The sequence below is a fragment of the Natrix helvetica genome (genome assembly GCF_964273705.1).
Source record: "Natrix helvetica genome assembly, chromosome: Z".
In the NCBI taxonomy this organism is placed as follows: Eukaryota; Metazoa; Chordata; class Lepidosauria; order Squamata; family Natricidae; genus Natrix; species Natrix helvetica.
This window is the reverse complement of record NC_138554.1, coordinates 31,824,596-31,846,476: the sequence shown is the minus strand read 5'-3', so window position 1 is coordinate 31,846,476 and position 21,881 is coordinate 31,824,596. Positions and strand designations below refer to the sequence as shown.

Below are 21,881 nucleotides of genomic sequence, written 5' to 3'. Positions count from 1 at the left end.
CAGTTCTATAATGTAGACAAGACAAATCCACAAATAAAGCAAGAAAACAAGAGCACTATAAATGTATGAGAAAATTTCATATCCCTTTTGCTGAAAGCCCCTCATCTTCCTCTAGGTAAGTTACGTATGTCACCTAAGATTCAATAAGTACCAACAAATGCATTTATACTGAGCCCCAAAGTACATGGTGAATCTTCTATTTTGTTTACATTTACAAAAATATTGTGAGGGTGGTAGCAGAGATATCAGAAAATAGTGATATTGCTTTTTGTATATATTATTAGCAGTTTGGATGAAATTCAATATTTCTCAAGGACACTTCATTAAGATATCATCCTTGGTTTCCCTGTTCCCTTCCCCAAGTATTGAACCAGAGAACATGCTTTATCTTTTCCATTTTGTATTAAGTTGTAAAACTCCTGAAAGCTTTTTTGATGTTCTAGTATCTAGTAGAATTATGCATCATCTTAATTTAATTTCTTGATTTTTTATTTTTCATGGTTATCAAAAGGTTATATAAAATAGTATTAGTTTACACAGAGCTTGCACACTCTGCCATATGTCTGGTCCTGCCAAAGCATTTCTAAAGAAAAGAAATATTCAGAGCTAAATGATCTGAAAACCCACTGGACGTATAAGTTAAGGTATCAGGCTAAAAACCAGAAGATTAGATTGGATTGGATTTATTAGATTGAAATCTCTATTCCATTTTAGGAATTTAGCCAGCTTTATGCCTTTGGGCCAGTCCCTTTCTGTCAGACTTTGAAATGAGGCAATGGCAAACCCCTTCTGAAAAAAAATGTTTCCAGGAAAAATTTAGTGACTTGTCCAGGCAGTTGCCAGACTTGAGGCTGACTGAAAGAAGCATAATACCTAAGTTTGTGAGGAAATGACCATTTCAAGAAGGGAAGTGTTACAGAGGACTATCTATTTTGGAAACTAGGAAGTTTTAGCTAGCCATATTATTGACCAATCAATCAGAATAGGAGGTCTTCTAGTTCAACCCCTGGTCAAGCAGGTCCAGTCTCTTCTTAAAGCATGAGAGGGACCAGCACTAGAGGGGAGCCATTTCATACAGGAAAACAGATGAAAAAAATAACTCATATTAACCTCCTCATCATTTTGCTTCTGCATTTTACTATGAGATAACAGTTGCACAGTGAATAGAATGCATTACTGCAGGCTACTTCTGCTGATCACTGGCTGCCAGAAGTTTGGCAGCTCAGATCTCAGTGGCTCAAGGTTGACTCAGCCTTCCATATTTCTGAGTGGGTAAAATGAGGATCCAGTTTGTTAGTGGCAATATGCTGATTCTCTAAAAACCTTAGAGAGGACTTAAAGCACTGTAAAGTAGTATATAAAACTAAGTGCTACTGCTATTGCTACCTGTTTCTCCCAGTCACATTACACTTTGATATTCACTTCACTAACATAAAGAATGATTAGTGTGTAGGATAACAGAGCTGCCTTAGCATCTGTAAAGCATATTGACAGTAATTAGAAGTGGAGGATATTGGCTAAAGTTTGCCTCCATTCCACATAGCACATTATGCCATATTTTCACATAAGTAAATGAAAAGAGAGGAAAAATTAAAAAAAAATAGAATATAAGCAATGTAAAAAGAATTTGTCAGAATCTACACAGTTTAGAAAGGACACATTTGATATTCTTATTTCTCATGCTATAGATGATTGGATTGAACAGGGGTGGAAGGAGGGCATACAGAACAGTCAGTCCAATATCTAAGTAAGATGCAGTGTTAGAGGAAGGTCTCAGATAGGCAATGCATCCACTTAAGAATAACATAAACACTACCGTAAGATGGGGAATACAAGTGAGGCAGCAGGTAAATAACCCCCTCATTTGAAGGGTATAGGAGCCCCTAGACTCCTTGATAAAACTCCCTGATAAAAACATGGATTAAGTCTGCATATTAAAAGGACTTCTGTAGCTGGCATAGGATATTACACATTTTAGTGACACAGAGCTTAGGAAACGCTTTATGGAAGGGCACAGAGAAAAACAGATGTGGTAAGATAAGAAATAGGGAAGTGGCATTTAGCATTTTACTCACCTTTATGTAGAGATCGCCTAGGCTAATACATTATTTCTGTTTTTCTGTTTTTCTGTATAATGTTAGCATTTTCAACTTCTCTTTTCTTGTAATCAACAAATTCACTTCTGTTTTTGTTAAATGTCAAGGAGCATATTTGTAACATTTTACTGTAAAAGTTGTGATGATGATGAATCTAAAATATACCTCCCCTTGACCGAATGTACCTCCCCTTGACCTTCCTTTTTCCTTTGGGCAAACACGCCTATGGAACCCCCAAAACGTCTGAAGGGGTATTAAAGTTCTGTCCTGGCCTACCCAGGACAGTTCAGACTTTGCAGTGTTAAACGCTCTGAACTCTGATGCATCATTAAAAACCTGTTTCTCTTTTACCTTGTGGTCTCGTGTCCTATGTTAGGCTGACTGAGGTTTCCTGCCACAGTCTGCCGCAACATTTCTGGCGACTCCAAGCCGGGACTGTGAGGGGTTTTGGAACCCTCTGGTGTGTCGGCCCCGGTGCTGCTCGCCCGGCTGCTCCTAGGGACTTCCCCCTGGCGCCAACGGACCTTTGTTCCGAGGGGCTTTCCAAAGGACTGGGGGGCCACGGCACCTGCGGCTGACGACTCCAAGAACCACGTGAAAAGGACTAGAGACCAGGAGCTCACAGACGCCGGCCGGCTGGGACAAGGGGATTCAGACAGGCAAGTATTGCGGGACCCCTCTCCCCTGAAGTTGACCCGGACTCGTTAAAGAGCCGGACCAGAACGCCCGGATTCCTTAGTGAACCGGAGGCGCGGGCTGATCCCCCGACGCTAACTGAACAGGTACCTCTGGGTGGATTGTCTAAGCATAAGTGTTTTTTGAGGCTATTGCGGTTCCCTACGGTGACCCTGTTGATCGGGCACCCTGGGCCAGTAGCAGGTGCGTGAAGCGTCCGCAGTTCCCTACGGTGACCCTGGTGATCGGGCTCCCTGGGTCGGACGATTGTTTGTGTGTGTGTAAAGGTGTTACGTTCGCAGTTCCCATTGGTGGCCGTGGTGAACCGGGACCGTGGGTCGGACGTGTGAGTGAAAGCTATTTGTTTTGTCTGGGGCCCCGGGAGGACCATGGGTGGCAGTGAAAGTACACCCCAGACCCCCCTCCAATGTATGTTAGACCATTTTAAGGCTGAATTTATGTCTCAGGACTATGGCATCAGGTGGAGTAGGCACAAACTCAGGGTATTTTGCACTTCTGAATGGCCCACTTTTGGCTTTGATTGGCCAGCCACAGGCACATTTGATCCCCAAATTACTTTAAAAGTTCATCAGTTGGTGTTTCATCCTGAATTAGGCCACCCTGACCAGGCTCCTTACATAGATGTGTGGTATTTCCTGGTGCGAAGACCCCCTCCCTGGATGAAAAAATGCCAAGCCAAAGCAGTCAACGTTATGCTGTCTCGTACACTGACGCTGAAACGCCCGAAAATAAAAGTGGTTCCTCCCATAGTGGCCAGTGCTCCAGAAGAAGTGCCCCATCCCCCACCTTATGAAGTCTCTCAGGTGGAGGCACCTCGATTGGCTGTGGCCAGGCCACCCCCGGTGCCTGCGTTAGTGCCCCAAGTGCACCATTCAGGTGCCCGTCCACGCAGCATAAGCTCAAGCGGAACCTCGGGGGTTACATGGATGGAAGAAAGGCTGGATGACCTAGCCCCCCTACTCTCAGCCACCAGCTCTTTCAAAGGCTCCCAGGACCTGGCTTCCTCTGAAAGACCAGTATCCCCAGAAGCAAAAAAAGAAGCAGAAGAGGGGGAAGAGATGGAAGCAAGTGGAGGCATACCCATGAGGGAAAGTCAGGATCCCCCCATTTCTACCCGTACCAGGGCAAGAAAAACTGAAACAGCCCTTACGGCCCCCTTGAGAAGGGTGGATCAGCTCCTAGTGGATCGAGATGACCCTACCAAAGTGCTGACCAGTCCTCTGTTTCAGCACGTTCCTTTTTCTACATCAGACCTCCTTAATTGGAAGCTCCATTATGGACCCTTTAGTGAAAAGCCAAATGATGTAGCTGATCTGTTTAAAACCATCATGGACACCCACAACCCAAACTGGAGGGATCTCCAACAGCTGCTTGCCACTTTGTTCAACCCAGAAGAAAGGGAAAAGATCCGAATAGCAATTGGTCAGATTTTGAAGCCTGATGTCCCTGCTCATACCACTTTGGCCCAGTTTATTGAGAGACGTTTTCCATCTCAGGATCCCCATTGGGACCCTTATGAGCCCCGCCAGATGGCTGAATTGCGTCAACTCCAGCAGTTAATTGTCAGGGCCATCCGGATGGCTGGCAAACCAACTACCAACATGTCAAAGCCCTCCCTCGTCCATCAGGAACCAAATGAAAGCCCCGAGGCATTCTATACCAGACTCATTGATGCCTACCAAATGTATACTCCCATAGACCCCACTTCGCCTGAAAATGCTCGCATGTTGGCTATGGCTTACATTTCCCAAAGCGCCTCAGACATCCGTCGGAAGCTTCAAAAGCTAGAAGGTGCCTTGGGCAAGCCCATGAGTGAGCTAGTGGAAGTGGCCCGCAAGGTGTTTGTCAACAGAGAAGCTGTGGAGGAAAAGAAGAAAGAGTCCAAAATGCAACGTAAGGCTGAACTCCTGGCAGCTGCCTTCATGACACTGCCACCAGGAGAAGGAAGAATGAGAGGAAGAGAGAGTGGAGGGCCCTTGGGACGCAATCAATGTCATCAATATGGACACTGGAGGGAGGAGTGCCCCCAAAAGGCTAGGGATGGCGCAGAGGGACCAGCAAGAGGATCTGGACGACCCAGACCACCCAGAGACCCTCGTCTCCGCCCCACCAACCGGGGGCGCGGAGGCAGAAGAGGCTTCCTTCCCCCTGCCCCCCTTATGCAGTTGGGCCACTTAGAAGAGGAAGACTGAAACCGACCGGGTTCCAGCAGCCTCCCTGAACCTATGGTCCATATTAAAATTGGGGGCACAGAAATTCCCTTCCTTGTTGACACCGGGGCTACCCACTCCGTGCTTACCAAACCCTTGGGCCCCCTCTCTAATCAATCTATCAACATCCAAGGGGCCACAGGAGGCCCTCAGAAGCGTTCACTCCTACAGCCCCTGCTTTGTAAAACGGGAGGAAAGTCCATTCTTCATCAATTTGTGTATTTGCCCGAATGCCCACTCCCCTTGTTGGGCCGAGACTTACTTTGCAAACTACGTGCTCAGATCTTCTTTACTGAGGATGGGGAGATGGATCTTAAATATGGGCGGATGAATTTGGAAGTGCCCCGGGAGGAGGCTTGGAGAATTATGACCATCATGCAAGTACCAGGAGAAAAGTGGCATGAATTCAAGGTCCCCGAATTATGGGCAGAGGACAACCCCCCTGGCTTCGCAGCTCATCACCCACCTATCATAGTGGAAGAGCTCCCCTTTAAAAACCCTGTCAGGATTCGTCAAAGACCCTACCCCAGACCCATAGTGGCAGCCATCCAAGAAGTCATTGATCTGTATTTGGACAACCATATTCTGGTTCCTACTGATTCCAAATGGAACACCCCGATTCTGCCTATCCCTAAGGGTGAGGGTCGCTTTCGCTTGGCGCAAGATCTACGCCCCGTGAATTTGGCTACAGTTACCATACATCCGACTGTCCCAAACCCATATGTACTGTTGGGTCTGATTCCTCCAACTGCTAAGTGGTTTTCTGTCATTGATCTGAAAGATGCCTTCTTTTCCATCCCCATACATCGCAAGAGTAGGCACTTGTTTGCCTTTGAGTGGGAAAGCCCTGTCACGGGTCGCAAGCAACAGTACACCTGGACTCGTCTCCCACAAGGTTTTAAGAACTCCCCCACTCTGTTTGGAGAAGCCCTGGCAAAAGACCTTGAGTCATTACAAATCCCTCGGCCGGATGTATTGCTTCAATATGTAGACGACTTATTAGTCACCGGACACAACCAGGAGCACTGTCACAAAAACACATCAGCTCTGTTGAATTTGTTAATGGAAAGGGGATACAAGGCTTCTAGGAAGAAGGCTCAGTTAGTCCAAACAGAGGTCAGATATTTGGGCTATGATATACAACAAGGTCAAAGGGCATTGGGGCATGAACGGAAAGAGGCTATTTGCCAATTACCAATCCCCAAGAATCGCAAGGAGCTGAGAGGCTTTCTGGGGGCAGCAGGCTTCTGTCGTATTTGGATCCCTAATTTTGCCCTATTAGCTAAGTCACTGTATGATGCCACAAGAGGACATGAAAAAGAACCTATGCAATGGGGAAAAGAGGAACAAGCCAGCTTCTTGCAGCTTAAGCAAGCTCTTACCCAAGCACCCAGCTTGGGCCTTCCGGATTTGGACAAACCTTTTCATTTGTTTGTGGACACAAAACAGAACATGGCTGTGGGAGTGTTAACTCAGAAATTTGGTACCTGGCATCGTCCTGTGGCCTATCTGTCCAAACAGTTGGACCCTGTAGCAAAAGGATGGCCCGCTTGCCTTAAAGCTGTTGCTGGCACGGCCCTCCTTACCTACGAGGCTAATAAATTGACTTTCGGCCAGGACCTGAACATATACACCCCACATGCCCTTAAGGCTGTCTTGGACCGAAAAGGCCATCAATGGCTCACAAATCCACGGATGCTCAAATACCAAGGCCTGATTACTCACAATCCTGCTGTCACATTGATCCAATCGCACGCCCTCAACCCAGCTACTCTTCTACCTGAACCTGATGTCCAAACCACCCATGATTGTTTACAAACCATTGCTGAGACTTATGCCAGTCGCCCCGACTTGAAGGATGAGCCCCTCCTTCGCCCTGATGCTTCTCTATACACAGAGGGCACCAGTTTTCTCCATGAGGGAACCCGCAAGGCTGCCTATGCAATTGTCACTCTCGAGGAGGTATGGGAAGCAGAGCCCCTTCCCCCAGGAACCAGCGCTCAATTGGCTGAGCTACATGCTCTCACACGGGCTCTGGAATTAGCTCAAGGCCTTCGAGTCAACATTTACACAGACTCCAAATATGCCTTCCTCACTGTACAGGTCCATGGGGCCCTCTACAAAGAAAGGGGGCTTATCACGGCAGGAGGAAAAGATATTAAATATGGCCCACAGATTCTGAGGTTATTGGACAGTGTCTGGGCACCTAAGGAGGTGGCCGTTATGCATGTAAGGGGACATCAGAAGGGCACCACGGACACTGAGCGAGGCAACAATAAAGCTGACCGCACGGCCCGTGCCGCTGCTCTCCGCCCTATGAACTTACAAGCTACATGCCTTACCTTGTGGACCCCAGACTCATCCCATCCACCTTCATATTCGAACCAAGAAATCCAACAGGCCGTAGCCATAGGAGCCCATCTTCAGGAAGGATGGTGGGTCTTACCTGACAACAGAGTTTTTGTTCCTCAACATTTGGCATGGGAAGCAGTTACCTCCCTTCATAGGAACCTACATCTGGGGAAGACTGCCCTACAAAATGCTTTGGCCAGAGAAGTCTACATTGAGCACCTTCCTAGCATGGCAGCTAGTGTATGTGCCAGATGTCAAATTTGTGCTGCCAATAACCCTCGACAAGGTCCTTCTCTTCCCCAGGGACACCAACCAAGGGGATCCTATCCTTTTGACTCCTTAATGATTGACTTTACAGACATGCCTAGGTCAGGTCCATACAATGCCATGTTAGTCTTAGCATGCACTTATACTGGCTGGCCTGAATGTGTCCCCACTAGGACGAAGAAGGCCTTCGAGGTGACACGCGCCCTCATGTGTCTTATAATTCCTCGTTATGGCCTCCCGTCTCGTATTTCTTCTGACAATGGCCCGGAATTTATTCATAAGGCCACGCAACAGGTGGCTTCGATCTTAGGGATCACCTGGAAGCTGCATTCGTCGTTCCACCCTGAATCTGGAGGTTTTATCGAAAGACGGAACCGCACTATTAAGGACAAGGTCGCTAAAATTTGTCAAGAAACCCACCTTAAGTGGCCAGATGCCCTGCCTATGGCTCTCTTGGCGGTTCGTTGTGCTCCAAGCAGGGGTCTTGGTCTCTCGCCCTTCGAGCTGTTGTATGGGCGGGTCCCCAACCTCTTGGCCCCTAACTTGCACCCGACCGCTCAGATAGCTGACTCCATTAAAATTAAACAATTGCAAGCCCTGAATGCCATAGTCCTCCAATTGCAAAAATATGTATTGACCTGTCGGCCACATGTTGTTACCACTCCGGTCCATTTTTTCCACCCTGGCCAGGAGGTCTGGGTCAAGGACTGGAAAAAGGAACCATTGGGCCCCAAGTGGAGAGGACCATATACTGTTGTCATATGTTCTCCCCTTGCTGTTAAGGTTGCTGAAATCAAGTCGTGGATCCATTGGTCGCGAGTTAAGTTGGCAGCAACTTCCCAGTGGCACGCTGCCAGCAACCCACACGATCCCTTGAAGCTCACTCTGCGTCGTCATCGGAACCCCGACTTGAGGACTGTCACCTCTCTTGACGACAGTCGGGACGCTGTCTCTCGACGGACAGGTGACCAACGCTCTCCACCCCCTGCAGGTGGTCTACCAGGCGTGATCACCCATCGCACGGGCAACTTACGACGTCTCCCGTGGACTCTTCGCTCATCCCGACGTTCCAAATAGCTCGATGGAAGCCACCCAGCGCCTGCGCCAAACGGCCTGGATCAGACGAGGCCTTATGCCCACCGTCTGGGTGGTAGTCGTTCTTCTTCTTATTTCAATTGTAATTAACTCTATGTATTTGTACCGACTTTTGCGTGCCCAGGACCCTCCTCTGGTTCTGCCGGAGGGATTCCCCGAGTCGGTTGACCCTCCAACAGGGGGGAATGGGACACACCCCGTATATGAAACTATGGGACCGGGCCCCTTTCCACCCTGTGAGGAGTGTTTCGTGTACGGTCCAGGGGGAAAACAGTTCCTTCATAGTGATTCTTGGTTCCCCGAATGCCATAAGGAGGAAGGGCTCTCCCCTTGTGAGTATGAAAAGACTAACTTTTGGCAATGCAGAATAGACCCCAATGGTACAAAATGGGCCCCCAATGATATTTACAACTCATCCATCATGTGTCACTTGCTAAGGCCCACTCAGGTACCAATTTCTGGTATCAGACATACCAGACATAAACGAGCCAAAGTCACACCTACTAGCAAGGAATCCACTAAAAAGGACCTCCACACCCTTCAGAAACACATGTCAGCCTGGTTGACCAATTTCATGAGCAAACACGTGCAAGAGACGAAAGAACTTGACAAAAGCAAACACACCCGAGTTAAAACCACCCCCATGAATGAATTTAGGACCCCCCAGGGAAACACCATTATACATATTACCGAGGGGGAACATGCAGGTCCACCAGACAGGGCCTCACTTGATGAGGTCAAGAGAGCTTGGGCTAACTCAAATCTAACAGTAATACCCAAGGAGCTCCCTCAGTGCATTTCATGCATGACGGGCCAAGGTAAAAACATTTTTAAGTTTAAATTGGGCCTGCCCCAAGAGTGCAGAACTTCACCTGAAACTGCTTCACTGCCGGACTGCACTTTTGGGAAGGATCACCCTCAGGTAAAAATATGTAGGGGTCGGGCTGGCATTAGAAACTGTACTCAGGTCCCCTTAAAGCCCCAGGTATACAAAAGATGCCAGGGCTCCACCGGTATCATCTGCTACCTTCCAAAATCCCAAGGTTTGTACAGCTGCACACCTTGCATGAAAAAGGCATGGGTAGGGGCTCGCACCATTGAAACCCTGATCTACCACACTGAGGCCCCTCCAAATTGTGTACCCCAGGCCACAGGGTGCACCTCCAATGGCACCATGTACAGTTACTGTTTGCAGGGAACTGATTTGGTGTGCTATAATCCAGAACTCCCTGTGCGGATGAATGTTTCTGTTTGGGCAGGCCTCGGCCTTACCTCTCAGGAACACTCATGGCTCTATTACCTAAACTCTACAATAGCCCTGAAGCAAGGAACGCAGCCCCTGACTGTTGTCTTTGATGTGTGCGCTGCCATGGACAAAGCGGTCCATATTACCTGTGGGGACAGTAGCTGGAGAAATCTCTATCAATCTGCACACAAATACCTATGTCCACGGAATCTGGACCCGCACAAGGGCAATCCTGATGATTTCAGCCCTTGTGACAACCGAATGGTATGTACAGGTTGGGATTGTGTATGTAAATACACAGGCCAAGGAACACACTCTGGTTGTCCGCACATTGTCAAGTTTGAAAGGATCCCCGATAGTAATCTGGTAGCGATCCAGGTGTCTCGAGACCATCCCCCTCAGGTTAGTTATGGTATTGGGATTGAGGGGTCAGGGAGGGATCCTGTTACCTATATCACCATTCGCCTCCAGACTAAGAATGATGGGGAAATAAAGTCTCTTGGATGGTCAGTTTATGACAGCCTTCGAGAGTTGGAAGAACCTCTCCCTCTAAGTACTAAGGCAGTCAATTTGTTTGTGGAAATGGCTGAGGTCGTTGCAAAGTCCCTCGCAATTAAAAACTGCTTTGTGTGTGGTGGAACCAACATGGGAGAGCAGTGGCCATGGGAAGCTTTGGAAACTAGCCCTGAAGTATATAACAACATGAGTCGAGATGGCAATATCACCACCAGAACTGATCCATCGGGCATAGTCTGGACGCTCACCACAAACCTGGTGGGACGAAATTGCTTTGTCCGGAATGGGTCATTCCCGGTGGGCCATCTGATATGCCTAGGTGCGTGGGATGTCAATTATACCAGATGGACATCGCCATCCGATTTGCCAGCCCCTCCAAAGTTCAACAGCACTTTCCTTCCTTTCGTTAGCTCCAACTCTAAGTTCCCAGGCCCATGGGTTGCCCCTGCAAATATGTATTGGATTTGTGGCAACACTGCCTATGAGGTCTTGCCACTATATTGGTCTGGGTCATGTGTTCTGGGGTGGATAAAACCTTCTTTTTTCCTACTCCCCATCCAAAAACGCCAAGTTTTGGGGGTCCCTCTATATGAACACATTGGGCTTCAAAGGAAGAAGAGGGACTCCGAACATGCATTCTCCAACTTCCCTTGTAAAGAATTGGCCCAATACGAAGAACAAACATTCTGGGATTCGGAACGTATTGTTTGCACCTATGGGAAGGCCACTTGGGCTGAGGATGGGTCCTGGGGGTATCGCACTCCTATATATATGCTGAATCGCATCATTAGGCTCCAGGCAGTGTTGGACCTAGCAGGTGAAAGGATTGATAAGTCACTTAACATTTTGGCCTCAACAGCAGATAAACTAAGGACCGCTGTATATCAGAATCGGCTGGCCCTGGACTATCTGCTGGCCAAAGAGGGTGGGGTGTGTGGAAAATTTAACCTTACCAACTGTTGTCTCCAAATAGATGAAACTGGCTCAGTTATAAAGCAATTGACTACTGAAATGAGGCAGCTCACCCACTTTGAGGGGCAGGATTGGAAAGGGTTTGACTTCTCCTCAGCTTTTGGGTCTTGGTTTCCCAAACTCCCTGGACTGCAGGCAATAGTGGCTTTGATTGGCCTAATTGCTGCTGGATGTGTTATTCTGCCTTGCATCCTCCCCATTTTTGTGAGAACCATTAGTAACAGTCTCTCACTTCTGGTCGACAAAAAGGCCTCTGTAAAGGCCTTAGCTCTGTGTGACTTGGAAGGTGAGTATGTCACCTTGCTCCGGCAAGAAAAGGAGGAACCCCCTCTCTGGCGTACTTGGGATGATCCCAACGGTGCTTATGAAACTCCCCAGTAAGCTATCACATACAGGTGAAGTTTCAACAGGGGGGAATGAGGCAGCAGGTAAATAACCCCCTCATTTGAAGGGTATAGGAGCCCCTAAACTCCTTGATAAAACTCCCTGATAAAAACATGGATTAAGTCTGCATATTAAAAGGACTTCTGTAGCTGGCATAGGATATTACACATTTTAGTGACACAGAGCTTAGGAAACGCTTTATGGAAGGGCACAGAGAAAAACAGATGTGGTAAGATAAGAAATAGGGAAGTGGCATTTAGCATTTTACTCACCTTTATGTAGAGATCGCCTAGGCTAATACATTATTTCTGTTTTTCTGTTTTTCTGTATAATGTTAGCATTTTCAACTTCTCTTTTCTTGTAATCAACAAATTCACTTCTGTTTTTGTTAAATGTCAAGGAGCATATTTGTAACATTTTACTGTAAAAGTTGTGATGATGATGAATCTAAAATATACCTCCCCTTGACCGAATGTACCTCCCCTTGACCTTCCTTTTTCCTTTGGGCAAACACGCCTATGGAACCCCCAAAACGTCTGAAGGGGTATTAAAGTTCTGTCCTGGCCTACCCAGGACAGTTCAGACTTTGCAGTGTTAAACGCTCTGAACTCTGATGCATCATTAAAAACCTGTTTCTCTTTTACCTTGTGGTCTCGTGTCCTATGTTAGGCTGACTGAGGTTTCCTGCCACAGTCTGCCGCAACACAAGTAGATAAAGCTTTTTGCCTTCCTTTTTCAGAAGGGATTCTTAACACTGTCTTGAATATCACTGCATAAGATACAACTATAAAAGTAAAACAGCCTAGTGAAGCAATGACATTGGCCACAAGAATTCCAACCTCAAGTAGATTTAAGCCAGTGCAGGATAGATTCAGCAATTGTGGAATTTCACAGAAGAATTGGTTGACCACATTAGAACAAAAAGGGATGGAAAAAGAGCCGGTGGTATGTAACATTCCACAGAGGAGACCTGAAACCCACACTAGAATTATTATTTCAGTACAGTATTTCCAATTCATCACCAACTGATAGTGCAGGGGATGGCAAATAGCAATGTACCGATCATATGCCATGACTGTCAGGAGTGAGAAATCAGAGGCTTCAAAAGAGAGCAAGAGAAAGCATTGTGTAATACAACCAAAATAAGAGATTTGTCTGGTGTCCATGAGAGAATTTATCATGGATTTGGGGACAATGACAGAAACAATACCCAGATCTTGCAGACTCAAATTCATTAGAAAAAAGTACATGGGGCTATGTAGTCGATGGTGAAAAGTGACTGCAGAGATGATGAGAAGATTTGCTATAACAGTTGCCACATATAACAGAAAGAAGAAGAAGAAATGCAAAATCTGCAGATGTCGATTTTTTGAGAATTCCAGAAGCAGAAAGTAAGGCACTGTGGTTCGGTTCTCCATGTTTTATTTATGACCAGCTAGCATAACTGCAAAGAAAGAAAGGAGGGAAATTCAGTTAGATAAAATTTTGGAGGTGGCATTTTGATATGTGGTGAGATATGAAAACAAACATAAGGAGAGAGTGAAAAGAGAATCAGAACAAAGAAAACAGGGATGTAGGATGAGGATAAAATTACTTTTTTTTTCAATTTTTGTCCACCTGAACTAAAGGGGCAACTACCAACTTCACATTTTCCTTCTATCCTCTTTTCAATTGTATTATATCATGTAGTTATCAGAAGCATTGGCTAGGGAGTAGAACAACACTGGTTCAAGTCTATTTTTATAAATGAAATTTACTCAGAATAATTAAATAACACCAGGATTGTGGTAGTGTTGGAAAATTGGCAAAAAATCTATCTATGGTGCTTTGCGCTCCTAGAAGAAAGGCAATGTAAATTTTACCAATAAATATAAACATAATTTGCTATGTCTGTTACTTGGAAAGAGCAGACATTGCTCCTTGTATAATTTCTCTATGGGAATTTATGTAAATGATGGTGGTGCGCTTTTTTTGTGTGTGGGGGTATACTCTCTAACATATATTAGGATAAAGTAATAGAATAAAAACCAGGGGTGAAATCCAGCAGGTTCTGGAGAACCAGTAGTGGAAATTTTGAGTAGTTCGGAGAACTCGCAAATGCCGCCTCTGGCTGACCCCAGAGTGGGGTGGGAATGGCGATTTTGCAGTATCCTTCCCCTGCCATGCTCACCAAGCCATACCATGCCCACAAGCCAAACCCACAGAAGCGGTAATAAAAAACAATAATTTCACCAGTGATAAAAACCCATGAAAGTAATGGGTTTTTATCACTGGTGAAATTATTGTTTTTTATTACCGCTTCTGTGGGTTTGGCTTGGTGGGCATGGTATGGCTTGGTGAGCATAATAGATAAAATTAATACAAATATGTTTAATGACATATTGTTAAATAAAAATTTTGGTATTCACTTGATGATAAAGACACAATTATACTATTTTGAAATATAGTTAATCAATAGATTTCAAATATTGGCACAATAAATTAATAATTTCCCATCTCCAGCAATCAGAAGGAAATGGAAATGCAACTTGAAAAGACAGTATCACATTCAGTACAAACCAATAATATCCGTAGTGGAGTTTGGACAGAAAATGAGATACAACCTATTGTACCTCTGAACTCTGACATCTCAGCATTTTTTTCAAGTGTCAAATGCCAAACACATGTTCACCAATAATATTTAATGTTTAAAAACAAAGAAATAAAGAGAGACATAGGAATCTTACCATGCATTTTTTTACTGATATACAGATAGATGATGAGATAACTTTGTCAACACTAATACTTTTATTAGTGATCAGTTCATGCATGAAGGTTTGGTCCAAATTTCTGCTGATTATAACTATTTTTTATTCTTCATAATTATGAAAAGGAAAAGGTACTAATGCTAAATATGTAGTTAACCCCTTTTTTTAAAGTCTACACAGAAATCTCTCCAAATCTCTCTCTACCACTGTCAATGCTGTCCTACTAATTTTCATGTAGTGAAACATCTCCCTGTAGTCATAGATATTTCTCTTTGAATGTTTATTGATTTTGTTTTATTTCTCTCAAGAGACGTGCAAAAAAATAAAAATGACTTCTGTGGGCTTATTGACACATTTAGCAAATATAAATAAAACAGACATATATACTCATTAATATAATTGGCCATTTAGAACCCAATAGCTTCCTCCAGGACCAGTTATCATATCACATGCAATAATAATAATATCTCATATTATTAACAGAATGAGGGCTGCAGTGTAAATTGTGAGAGGTGACACATTCAAGTGAGAAGAAACCCCTGACACATATGTAATCATTTGTGATTCTCTTTGACCTCTATCTTTTAAAATATCTCACCCTCTATTCTGCATGCCACAACCAGCAGAAGAGCCTGACCTTGGCTAGATGTGTATGTGTGTATGTGTGTGTGTGTGTGTGTGTCCCAAAGCCGAACTGGGAGCTTCTCTTCTCAGAGTTTTTGCTGACACAGCGAAGAGGGATAGTGATAGAGGAGTGCTCTAGACAAAACAGAATAGCTCTTTGGTGAGTCAGAGAAATTTTAACAGCTGGCATATACATACTATATATGTATGTATGTATGTATGTATTTGTGTGTGTGTGCGTGTGCGCACACGTGTGTATGTATGTATGTATGTATGTATGTATGTATGTATATGTATATATATTTGTGTTGTAATTGTACTGATAAATAAATAAAGGGAGACTAGGATAGATCTATTTCGAGCTAATTAGCTCTCATCAGCTAGCCATACCCTTACTGGAATAAGGGTATTTCCCAATAAGGGTATGGCTAGCTGATGAGAGCTAATTAGCTCAAAATAGATGTATCCTAGTCTCCCTTTATTTATTTATCAGTACAATTACAACACAAATATAAAAAGGCAACAGTAAAAATAAAAATATGGTTTTCTGCCTGCATGGTCTTTGTGATAAGCCGAAGGACAGAAAGAGGGAGTAGTGACCTTCCTCCCATATTTAGGCATACCAGGGGTTGTAACACAAATATATATATATATATATATATATATATATATATATATATATATATATATATATGTGTGTGTGTGTGTGTGTGTGTGTGTGTGTGTGTGTGTGTGTGTGTGTGTGTGTGTGTGTGTGTGTGTGTGTGTGTTTGTGTGTATGTATGTATGTATGTATGTATGTATGTATGTATGTATATATATGTTGTATTTGTGCTGATAAATAAATAAAGGGAGATTCAAGCTATTTAGCTCTCATCAGCTAGCCATACCCTTACTGGGATTTGAACCAGGGCTGTATTGCATATTAGGCTGATGTAATTGCCACTAAGCCACAGGCTCTCTTCCTATATCAGCTAAGCCAGGAAATAGGTATGTATTTGTGTTACAACCCCTGGTATGCCCAAATATGGGAGGGAGCTCACTACTCCCTCTTTCTGTCATTCGGCTCATCACAGAAAACCATCCAGACAGAAACCCATATTTTTATTTTTAATGTTGCCTTTTTATATTTGTGTTGCTTAGTGGCAATTACATCAGCCTAATGTGCAATACAGCCCTGGTTCGAATCCCAGTAAGGGTATGGCTAGCTAAACTTTAAGAAAAAAAGTTTAAATAAACCCATAGAAACCTAATGAATTGCAATAACATCATAGAAACCAATGGAATTGGTGGTGGGGGCAATCAACAAACAAGATGATAGCTTATTGTTATATTCCAAGCCACACCCCTTTCTTGGGTGCATTTGGCTGCTTGAGTACATTTTAAATGCAGACCTAGAACATGGTTCATAAAATGAGATATAATGTAATCTCATAGAGGCCTATAAAATACTGATAATAGACTAATACAGTAAATCCATAGAAACAATAAAACACTGACAGAAGAAACACAAATGTTCTCAATAAAGTTTAGGAAGACTGCAATGGAGACATATGCTTTAGAAAACCACTATATACATACTGAGTTTTGTTGTTAATTTTTGATTTCAGCAATATATTGTTCCCTTCAATCAGGAGAGATTTTTCCTCTGTGTCCTCAGCCACTTCTCCAGAGGAAACCATTACAACCCATATGGCCAAGAAAGAGATTACAGCATTTTTATTATTTCAGAGTTTTTATTATAATTTTTTTTTAAAATTGCAAGGATTAAAAAGTAGTCAAAAAGTTTTGAGGAATGTACAGAGTAAGATACAAGCATAAGAAAATACCTAGAGAACGATTCTAGTTGGGTTGGCTCTCTGTATCTGACAATTCTGCAGCTTTAACTGGAATGAATGGGAAAATAGCTAGAAAATGAAGAAAAAGTGAGCATACCATTGGAAGGTTTGAGGATGTATTGGAAAACACAAGGTACATCCACTCTGCTAATGTAGGCAAGAGACTGGCTGAGTCAGGGGGAGTAGACAAATGGGGAATTAGTCTGGAATCTCTATCTGGTATAAGAGGGCAAATCTGACATCCTCACCCCCTTTGAATGCTGTTGGACCTTATTGTTGAAGCCTGCACCCAAGGAGGAGGCGTCACTTGCTGAGGTAAACAGAAAAGCTTTTATTTTCAATTGAACAAGCTCAAAGCAACTACAAAACAGTTCAGTATCTTGCTCTGCTTGATAGCTATTTATACAGAGCTGCCAAGCAGAGCAGCCAATGGTAACACAGCAAAAAGCCCGCTTCCGACCAGACGCGTCTTAGCCAATAGGCATGAGCCCTTGGTTGCCGAACAGTCAGATGTTGAGGATTTGCAAGTAGTCATAAGTCAAGTTCTAAGGACCGGTTGCAAGCAGAGGACATTACACTTATCTACTCTCAGCCAGGTGCCAACTGTCAATTTGAGAAGATTCCTTTGTATAGATTTGACAAATAAAATAGCTAATTGACCTCTTCATGTTTAGGTCTAGTTAGTATTCCTGGTAGCTAAGCCGGTAGAAACAAAAACAGCAGTGTCCATAAACAGGAGTAACCTCATTGATAACATCAGGTTGTATAATGATGCAAGAACACTACTCTTACATAATTTGTGGACAGACAGCATCACCAGCAGATGTATTTGTAGCTAGCTGACAAACCTTATTCAGTGTATAGTCGTCAACAGAACTATATCAACATGGAGAGAAGTAAGTATTGGAACACCCCAAGGTTCAGTTTTAGGCCCAGGGCTCTTCAATATCTTAATAAGTGATGTAGATTAAAAAATGGAAGGGAAACTCATCAAATTTACAGCAAGCTGGGAGGGAATATCCAACACTCCAGTAACTAGCCTCAAAATCCAAAAGGATCCTGACAGACTTGAACATTAGGCCCTACTTAACAAAACAAAATCCATTAAAGATAAGGTTCTACACTTAGGCAAGAAAAGCCAACTATACAGGTATAGACGAAGTTAAACGTGGCTCACACTAGGTCTCTTCAAAGTCTGTTATTCGATGAAATTCTATATACATTAAAATCTCCCATTTATACTGAAAGGGTGAAAATATAGCCTTTGATGTCACTGCAAGTCTTTTTTCATTGGATTGATGATTTGGTTGCCTGGAACTCTTGATAACCTCAGGAAGGTTTAGTTCCTGAGTTCTTATTGGATCTGGGCAACCTCAGAATAAAATACCTCTTTGCTGGTATTTTATCTTGTTCTTATTTCACAAGCCATACTTAAACACAGTGTGACTATTAATATTCTTAAAGCATAATTCAAAACCACAATGTCATTTTCCCCAGTAAGATTCCCAAGCCTGTGAAATTCCAGAGCTACCAAATATCCATATTTAGCATTGGTAAAGTAAATTGACAACAATTACGGATGCAGGATTTTTACAAATAACATCTTGAGTTCTATAGTTCTACTATTTGACAAGTTGGATTTGCCTCTATTCCAACTATGCATTTCTACCTTTATTATTTTATTAAGAGAAGAAAATAATGAAATAATATAAATATAAATAACATTAAAATAATTTATCAAAACTTCCACAGTTGAGAAAGGACACATTTGATATTATTATTTCTCATGCTATAGATGATTGGATTGAACATTGGTGGAAGGAGGGCATACAGAACAGTCAATCCAATATCTAAGTAAGATGCAGTGTTAGAGGAAGGTCTCAGATTGGCAATGCATCCACTTAACATTAATATAAACACTACCGTAAGATGGGGAATACAAGTGGATAAGGCTTTTCCCCTTCCCTTTTCAGAAGGGATTCTTAACGCTGCCTTGAAGATCACTGCATAAGATACAATTATAAAAGTAAGGCAACCTAATCCAGCAATGATACTGGCCACAAGAATTCCAACCTCAAGTAAATTTATGCCAGAGCAAGATAGTTTTAGCAACTGTGGAATTTCACAGAAGAATTGGTTGACCACATTAGAACAAAAATGGATGGAAAAAGTGCCAGTGGTATGCAACATTCCATAGAGAATACCTGTAACCCACACTAGAATTATTATTTCAGTACAGTATTTCCAACTCATCACCATCTCATAATGCAATGGATGGCAAATGGCAACATACCTATCATATGCCATAACTGTCAGGAGGGATAAATCAGAGGCTTCAAAAGAGAGAAAGAGAAAGTATTGAGTAACACAACCAAAGTATGAGATGTATCTTGTGTTCATGAGAGAATTGATCATGGATTTGGGGACAATGATTGAAACAATGCCCAGATCCTGTAGAGCCAAATTCATGAGAAAAAAGTACATGGGGCTGTGCAGTCGATGGTCGATAATGACTGCAGAGATGATCAGAAGATTTGTTATTACAGTTGTCAGATATAACACAAAGAAAAAGAAGAAATGCAAAAGCTGCAGATGCCGATTTTTTGAGAATTCCAGAAGCAGAAAATAAGGCACTGTGGTTTGATTCTCCATGTTTTATTTATGACAAAGCTGGCATAACTGCAAGAAAATAAAGGAGAGAGATTTAGATTAAATTTTGGAGGTGGCATTTTGATATGTGGTCAGAATAGAAAACGTTAAGAAACATAGTACATGGGTGGAATGAACAGAGGATCACAATATGGAAAAAAGAGATGTAGGATGGTCATATCAGAGTACACTGTTTCCCATTTTTATCCATCTCTACTAAAGTACAAACACCCAACCATTTTTCCTTCTTTCCTCTTTCAAGTTGTGTTATCATGTAGTAACCAAAACCATTGGCTAAGGGTAGAACAAAGTTGGTTTAGGTCCATTTTCATCAATGAAAGCTAACTCAGAAGAACTGGATCCATCATAATTTGTCTGAGCTCTTGTTGGTTTGTGGTAGTGTTGGATAATTGGAGAATTCCCATGTGTTTCTAGAAGAAAGGGAATGTAAATCTATCCAATAAATATAAAAATAATTTGCTATATCTCTAACTTAGAATTCTTGAGAACACACATTTCTTCCTTGCATAATCTCTGAGTATGTGTGTGTTTATGTAAATGATGGCACTGTTTTTATCTCAATTTCCCTACCATATATTAGGCTAAATTAGTAGCTAAAAAAGCTTTTAAACTAATACATAAACACAAGTTTATTAAATATGTGTTTGATAACATAGTATTAAATAGATAATGATAGAACTTAAGTTGCAACATAGCTGCTATTTTGATATTAACGCTGATAAACACACAATTATATCAGTGTTAAATACATTTAATCAAAAGACCTCAAATATCAGCAGAATAAATTAATAAATCCTGTTATCCAAGAATTAGGGGAAAAAAAGAAAACTTGGTTGGAAAAGATAGTATCCTACCAAATACAAACGATGTTGAAAGCCATGTTAGCACATATCCAACAATAATACTTAACTTGTTTAAAAACAGAGAAATAAAAACATATTTTACCATGCATTTCTTTTTTCCATATAAAGATAGATTATGAGACAGTTGATGCATGAAGATTTGGTCCAAATTTCTGCAAATTATAACTGCTTTTTATTCTTCATAATTATCATTATCACAATTATCAGTATCAAAGGTACTAATTCTTACTTCATTATTTAAAGTCTATGTAGAAATCTCTCCAAATCTGTCTTTACCAATAGGTCAATGCTGTCCCACTAATGTTCATGTAGTAAAACATCTATATGCAGTCATAGGTATTTCTATTCTGAATGTTTATTGATTTTATTTCCCTCAAGAGATTTGTACACCAAAATGAAACTCACTTATATATGCTTGTTAACACAGTTAGCAAATGTGAATAACACTGACTTCTGTGTGCTCATTAATTTAATTGACCATTAAGAACACAGCAACTTCCTCCAGGATCAGTTAGCATATCACATAGAATAACCATATCTCAGATTATTAACAGAATGAGGGCTGCAGAGTAAATTGTGAGAGTTGAAAAATCAAGTGACAAGATTTCCCTGGCAAATGTTTCATCATTTGTGATTCTCTTTGATCTCCAGTTTTTAAAAATCTCACCCTCTATCCTGCATGCCACATGTAGGGGAAGAGCTTCAGCTATCTTCAACTATCTTCTCTCAGCTATCTTCTTAGGAAAGCATGACTCTCGAAACAATTCATAGTTCAAAAGGTACTTTTACTGAGAGAAGTGATAGCAGAGAAGTCAGGTGGAGTCTGGAGATTCTCATGCAAAATGTTAAGCTAATTTCCCCTGGTCAACCTCACCCAGTGCTCCATACTCACCAATAGCCAATATGGTGCTACCAATAGCCAATACGGTACCATGAGAACTCTGAGGTAGGAAGTTGATAACAGATCATCCTCAGGGTGCCTTGGGTAACAGGCTGGAAATGGCTGGAGGGAATGCATCCTGATCGAACAATCTCCCTTCCTAATTCCCATGCAGTTACAGCAAAAGTGAAAGCATTCAAAGCATTCAAGTCCAAGTAGCATACCCACAAGAAACATCCCTCCTTTTCAGAATGGCAGCATTCCAGCAGGAACCAGATATTGACCTTGGCTGGGTATGTCCATATATCTAGAAGTGGATAACAATTCTGCCAATTACAAGGGGGAAAGGACAAAAAGAAATATCAGGAAACCTAGAGAAACCAAGAGGAATTCTTGTAGTTATACAACAAAATACTGTATTTTTG

General features: G+C 42.6%; 3 protein-coding genes across 3 annotated transcripts in view; 1 reads left to right on the top strand and 2 right to left on the bottom strand.

The window, feature by feature from the left end:
• Positions 1-21,881, top strand: part of LOC309402056 (uncharacterized protein) — a 130,151-nt gene that overhangs the window by 64,528 nt on the left and 43,742 nt on the right. The window lies entirely within an intron of this gene.
• On the bottom strand, positions 1,631-13,252 carry LOC309402075 (olfactory receptor 14A16-like; the record flags this gene model as incomplete). The annotated part of the gene is made up of 2 exons (XM_081971584.1): positions 1,631-1,831; positions 12,539-13,252. 2 exons carry the CDS (start codon positions 13,250-13,252, stop codon positions 1,631-1,633), a joined length of 915 nt encoding a protein of 304 aa, XP_081827710.1.
• On the bottom strand, positions 18,781-19,695 carry LOC309402066 (olfactory receptor 14A16-like; the record flags this gene model as incomplete). Its single annotated transcript, XM_081971574.1, has 1 exon — positions 18,781-19,695. The coding sequence occupies one exon, from the start codon at positions 19,693-19,695 to the stop codon at positions 18,781-18,783; it is 915 nt and encodes a 304-aa protein (XP_081827700.1).